Raw genomic sequence first — 7,153 nt, 5'->3', positions numbered from 1 at the left:
GCGACCAAGGATGGGGAAACGTATACGTAAGTAAGTAAGTAAGTAAATTTTATTTATAAAGCACCTTTCGAAACAGTGTTACAAAGTGCTGTACAATGGAACATAAAATACATACAATTAACAAGATAACAACAGGGTATTATAGTACAAAAAAAAAAAAAATTGTGAAAAGTACAAAACAGCAAGGATAAAAACAAAAGCATTGACCTATGTGAGTCAGGTCTTCAAATGACAAAGTGCTTACGAAACAAAAGTGTTTTAAGCATTCTCTTAAAACAATCAACCGACTCAGCATTTTTTAATGCCAGGGGAAGGGCGTTCCACAGTGTGGGAGCAACTACTGCAAAGGCCCTGTCACCCTTTGTTTTTAGATTGGACGCGGGTATCTTCAAAAGGCCTTTGTCAGAGGACCTGAGGGACCTCACCTTGTCCTTAGGGGGCAGTAGGTCAGCAATATAAAGTGGTGCTAGCCCATGTAGAGCTTTATAGGTGGTTAACAAGATTTTAAAATCTATCCTGGACCTAATTGGTAGCCAGTGAAGTGCGGCTAACACTGGTGTTATGTGTGCTCTGCGATTAGTGTTGGTGAGAATTCTGGCCGCCGTGTTCTGTACTAGTTGAAGTCGTGATAGTGACGCACGGCTCAGAGTGGTGTAGAGTCCGTTGCAGTAATCAAGACGGGAAGAGACAAATGCATGCATGATTTTTTCCAGGTCTTGAGATGTGATAATTGATTTTATTTTATTAATGTTGCGCAGATGGTAGAAACATGACTGAGTTACCTTTTTAACATGGAACTCGAAGTTCATCTGGTTGTCGAAAAAGACACCCAGGTTTTTGTGTTTGCATTGCACGTGTGTTTACATTGGCCGACTTCAAGGCAGGGTGTACGTTGTCGGCCTCAATAGGATGTTATAGGAGTCTGTTACTAATCGCGGCCGTGGCCACGCGGAGAGCCACGGAAGAACGATATAGGAAATAAGAGAGCGGGGTGGAAGAAAGCGATGTCTTTGTTCTCCTGTGGGCTGTTATCAGCGGGATGCCGAGGCAGAGCCAGGGAAAAAAAGGTACGGAGATGATTTCCATAAAGACTGGCTGTTGTCTGAAAACAAGCAGCTGTCAGGTGGAATTGCCTCTCCCGACACATACACCACCATCCAGGGCGCCCCTTCCCATAATTCAGCCTGATTGGCTCAAGGGGGAAAATGGCAGCCCTGTGGAGGAGTGAGGAGAGCTGATGGTTGACAGGTCTGCGTCTGTGGAAAAGAGCCGCGTGCTCCCTTCACCTGTTATCATGCTGTCTCCGTCGTGTGTCATGAGTGGCATGAGCAAAATCATACTCAGGACAGAGTACACGGGGCAAGGCACGCATGTGTGTGCATGTGGAGTATGTGTGCCGTACGCAAACGCAGTGGTGGAAAAAGTACTCAAACGTTTTACTTAAGTAAAAGTATCAATACTGCAATGTAGAAGTACTCTGTTACAAAGTCCGGAATTCAAAATATACTTGAGAAAAAGTACAAAAGTATTGGTATCAATATGTACTTTAAGTACCAAAAGTAACTACAAAAATATTTGAAAATAGCAGATCTACAAGCTCACAACGCGTCACGATGTGACGTGTTGTGAGCTTGTAGATCGGCTATTTTCAAATAGCCTATGTATAGAATAGGGCTAAAGTGGTTAATGTATGTTTTATAATGTAATAGTTTATATTTGCAAAGTAACTAGTAACTAGTTTTCAAATAATTGTAGTGGAGTAAAAGTACAATATTTGCCTCTGAGATGTAGTGGATGCCTCTGAGAAGTATTGGATATTGGAAATACTCAAGTAAAGTACAAATACCTCAAAATTGTACTTAAGTACAGTACTTAAATAAATGTACTTAGTTACTTTCCACCACTGACTACAGACCCACACACAACCATTCCACACCTTCACACACTAAGGACTTTTATCTGTGTCTCGTGCAGAGGTGAGTGTAGGGGGGTGCAGGGAGTGGGTGTAACGGAGGGGGACGTGTCCTTTAGTGTCTTAATTACGTCTCCTCTCCTCCCTGTCGCTGTCACCGAGGGCCGAGACAAAAAGGGAAGACATTGTTTCATCTCCTCCTGCCTTGGTATTTCAAATTCCAAGGGGAGCGAGAGGAGAGCGACGAGGCGGCAGGCAGCTACAGAGGAACGGAGAGCAGGAGAAAATCAGGTGTCGCTTCCCTTCTGCTTCGATCGCTCTCACACACACACACACACACACACACACACACACACACACACACACACACACACACACACACACACACACACACACACACACACACACACACACACACACACACACACACACACACACACACACACACACACACACACACACCTCTTCCTCAGTGTGTTTAAAATAAGGCACCTTCATGAGAGCCTGTTAATGGTGTTGAGCCAACGACAGAGACGGAAGAAACAATACAAGACAAAAAAAAACGAAACAAAAAAACCCAAAGCACAGCTTGATTACTGATGGTTTTATTAATTGCGCTGAAAGCATATGGCTCTGACGAGCTACGCCGTTCATCACTCTGTGGTGGGGAGATGTACTGTACGTGACAAAATGGAGAGGAGAGGGAGAGAGGCAGGATGAAGACAAGCCCCTCCATTCAGGGAGAAATGCTAGCAGGGTGGTTAGCATGCAGGGGTTATTGAGGTTTCCTTGCAAGGCCAGTATTATTACTGGAGGGGTTAGTTTGGTCAGTACAGTGGTTCTCAAACATTTGTATGTCAAGGACCCCCGAAATCTATTTGACCCCATCTGAAAATAGTTTGGGCCAGGGAATCCCATAAGAGAATATTTTTGGTGTATATATATATATATATGATAAACATATTGTGTTCTGAGCTTGTACATCAGATATCTGGAGTATAAATTAAAGCTACGAGCTGTTTGCTTATTTCTCTCCCTGGCAACACCGAGTTGCCAGGTTCTGGGAGAGAAACAAGCAACCAGCGTTAGCTCGTTCGGCATTAGCATTAGCATCTCAGGAACTTTCAGTGCATGTTTGAGTATCATGAGACTCTACAATGAGTAGTAGTAGAGAAAAAAATAACTTTGCATCGGTTATAATAGACGAATTTCACTTAGGCACGCGCTCCCATTATGCCAACGGAGGGGGTCGAAAAAATGACGACACGGGACTCTCTGAAATAACTCAACGTCCCTTTCAAGGATGGTGAGTGATAAAGCGACACATCAAAGATAACACTTAAAATGTCCGGATTTCTCCTTTAAGGCCCCGTTAAGACGACAACAGGCTCTAGAGAAAACGCCAAAATAAAATATCAGATGTGCCTTCCGTTTAGACGGGGGTTGAAAACCCCAAATAAAGTGAAATCTCCATCCAGAGTGGAAATCTTTGAACTCTCCGCCTCCCGTCTCCATGTAAACGGGCAAAACGGGGGAAACTGCAAAAAGCGCGATGTCATGGCTCACGTCGGCTCACGCCACGTGCTCTATTACATTGATGTAAACATACAGCTGTGATAGGAAGTAGAACGGAAGTGGTTCTACGCATGCGTGACTGGTCTATCTGGTAGCATGTCACCACCACCTAGACACCTGGCATGCACACTACAGCGTTTTCAATCACTGTTGCGTCTCCGTCTAAACGCAGAATAAAAAGTGAGAACGCAACGGCACTTTGTCGTGTAAACGTGGCCTTAGAGGGGTACGTTAGCATGATTAGTATGATTAGAGGGGTTTGTATAGCAGGGGTTAGCATGGTTATTATGATTGCAGGTGTTAGTAGTTAGTGGAGGTTTGTATGTGCTAAGGATAGTATGGTTAACAGGGTTATGGAAGTGGGGGGAAGTAAGGTTAATAAAGTAAGCATTGCATGCAGGTAAGCGTGGCTGCTGTTATAGTGGGTTACCACAGTAGGGCTAGTATAGTTAGCAAGTTTAGCAGTGGCCCAGGTGATTTAAACCAGCATTGAAGTATGAATTACTCGTACAGCGCACACTATTATACACCATAACCTAAATATGATATTTATGGTACAGTATATATTTAAGTCGTTGTACTGTCATCATGTCTCTGCCAGACACACAGACACGCAGACTTCCTGCTATTAATTATTGAAGGGAATAGATTGACCTCATTGGATGTTTGACAGGTGAACATATGGCTGGCTTGAATACAAGGTGGGTGTGTGTGCACGCGCGCGTGAGTGCGTGCGCGCACAAATGCATGTGTGTGTGTGTGTGTGTGTGTGAGAGACAAAGACATGTGTATGGGCAAATGGGCGGGAATAGCTATAACTTGGTATTAAAAGGTATAGGTGAAGAGATAGCAGAATAATAGGAGAGGCGGGGAGAGGCGGGGACAGGAGAGAGGAGAGGAGAGTGATAGTCATGATAGCAGATAAAGAGACATGGAGGCAGTCTATAAAACCAAAGTACTACTGAAGGGCCTGAAAGCAACGTGATAAACAGTGAGCTGGAACACTGCGCTGATGAATGACAAGCATTCGCGAATAAACCACGATGCACAAATGTTACATATACATCCTATCAGAATACACACACACACACACACCGACTCCTTTGACACTCACAGAAACATGTGCACACGTGCGTGCGCGCACACACACACACACACACACACACCTATGCAGATACGCAGTTTTATGCAAGCATGTGCACACACCCCCACACACACACACACACACACACACACACGCACGCACGCACACACACACATTGTGTAAAAAGGTCATCTCTTTCATTCGGGGACAAAAAGCCTTCACCTGAAAATATTGACGGAGAAAGCAGTGGGATCGACTGCAAAGCACAAGCTTAACCCTTTCAATCCGGGAGAACGCATCTCTGTCATTTTAGATTTGAGCCATAACCTTTATACTTTGGCTATTCAAAAATAGCAGATCTACTGTACAAGCTTGTATAGATCTGCTATTTATTTTAAATCTTGAACATTAATTTTGTGCAAAACTTTGAACATATATTTTTTGAAACAAAATGTGTAACTCAAATCTTTGCTTCTGGAGGTCAATGGAACAAAAATACTTGACAAATGTTCGCTTTAAAAAGATGTATTTTCAAAGATTTGCACCCGTTTTCACGATCTTTAAAAAAATAGCAGATCTACAAGCTCATCGTTGAGCTTGTATATCTGCTATTTTTGAATGGCCAAAGACATCTAAAATGACACAGATGCGTTCCCGGATCGAACGGGTTAAAATGACACCGGTAAAGATCAGGACTGATCCCTGCTCTGTATTCAGGGAGGAGGGAGCCTGCCTGGCCTCTTATAAATATTGGAGGAAGGACGGGGGGTGGGGGGGGGGGAGAGAGAGAGAGGAAGCCAAATGGTGCGTTTGAGAAATGGCACACCTGAAGCTGTGCTCTCTCTCTCTTTCTCTCTCCCTCTCTCTCTCTCTCTCCTCCCCCCCATCGTCTCATCTCATCTCATCTCAGCCAAATAACCGCCACCTTCCTCATTACCGCTATAACGCTCTCATCATCAGCACTAGCTACAGTATGACCGCAATCATTCCCCTACTCAGCCAACCTGCGTGTGGAAGGAACGTTTCTGTATCACATCTAATGGGTTTTAATCTGCCAGCAGACCCGGGCCATGACACTTCAAATCAACGCCACGATTATTTCAGACTTTTGCCTCGATTTCGATTAATGAGCGATTATAGAGGAGCAGTCACCTTCATCTTCACATATCATCATCATCATCATCATCATCATCATCATCACCATCATCATCATCATGGCTACCGTTTGTGGTGTGGTGGTTGATGACGAGAATCTAAAACAGTTTGATATTTTTCTAACTGCGTCAGTGCGCCTGCAGATTCACAGCTGCAGGCGCACGTATCTGTAGATGCACACGGACAGTCTGACACGTGTGCACGTACAGTACATGCACACTCAGTAAGTCATCGCAAAACACACACACACACACACACACACACACACACACACACCTGATACGAGTCAGTGTGCGTCCACAGCCTCGGTCTGTCTCTCCTAGTAGAGTGGTTAAAGGTCTGATGTTTGACAGAGTGCCGGCCAGATGAACCAGACCTGAGCCCCCCCCCCCACCTTGACATCTAACACCCAGAGCCTGGAACCACCCTCCAAGGCAGTGCACTCTAACAGGCCCATGAGCGCTAATCACTACTGACTTCTGATATGAGAGAGAGGACAGAGTCACCGAGCCAAACTGTGGCTCCATCCATGACTGACAGCACACGCTGGGGGAAGAAACTCTAAAATACTTCTATTTAAAAAAATGTGTTTCTGGACCAGTGCAGGCTTTAGAGTATGTGGTGAGTTTTTTTAGAACTGTCAGCCTGTATTAAATGTGTAGAGTACCACTTCATATTCCTGGATGGAACTGAGCCTATTCAGCAAATTCGGCTGAAAAAAGACTGGAGGCATCGATGCTGCTACGTGGCGGGGGGAGTCACTTCCTTACCTTGGCCATTTGTGCCTGGACGCCGGTGGCTTTGAGAGAGGACACGGCCTTCTGGGCCGCGGCGGGGCTGTCGAAATCCACAAAACCATAACCTGGACAACAGAGACAGAGACAAGGGGAGAGACAGAGAGAGAGAGAGAGAGAGAGGGTAAATAGTTTGCATTTATATAGCTTTTTATCCAATGCTCTTAACAATGTGCGTTACATTCACCCATTCAGGCACATTGACACGCCGACTGGAGTCGACCAGTAGGGCTCAATAGGGAGAAGACGACGGAGGGATTTTTTTTATATCAACAAGCTCTTTATTTGCCAGAGCTTTAGTGCAGCGGCCGGTGTCCTAAACGGTGTGCTGTGAGACAAGTTCTACTATACAGTACCATTTTTACCAGGTGCTCGAAGAGCGCCTGGGTCTATAAACAGTCAGACCTAATCGTCATCCTAAATATTTGCATCATGTTCGACATGTTTTCAATCATTGGCTATCCTGGCTGTCCTTCACTCCTTTAAAGCCAATGGGGACACTTCCCCGTTTTGCCTGTCCTTTAAGCCAATGGGGAGACAGCCCGTCCTCCGCAGTAACCGCCCTCCGCTCCCCTCCTTCAACACTGCAACAGTTGCAGACAGTGCAAGTTGCACTGTTGCCTCAGGCAACAG

General features: G+C 45.0%; 1 protein-coding gene across 1 annotated transcript in view; it reads right to left on the bottom strand.

Annotated features, from left to right (window-relative positions):
- Positions 1-7,153, bottom strand: part of LOC308095578 (uncharacterized protein) — a gene marked incomplete at its 5' end in the record, with an annotated part of 237,988 nt that overhangs the window by 188,833 nt on the left and 42,002 nt on the right. The window contains one exon of the mRNA XM_080442631.1: positions 6,497-6,588. Within this exon, the coding sequence (XP_080298757.1) occupies positions 6,497-6,588 (92 nt within the window). The remainder of the gene's footprint in view (positions 1-6,496; positions 6,589-7,153) is intronic.

This window comes from Gymnoscopelus braueri (genome assembly GCF_963280865.1).
Source record: "Gymnoscopelus braueri genome assembly, chromosome: 11".
In the NCBI taxonomy this organism is placed as follows: domain Eukaryota; kingdom Metazoa; phylum Chordata; class Actinopteri; order Myctophiformes; family Myctophidae; genus Gymnoscopelus; species Gymnoscopelus braueri.
The sequence above is the reverse complement of the archived record's forward strand: the minus strand, read 5'-3'. Positions and strand labels throughout refer to the sequence as shown.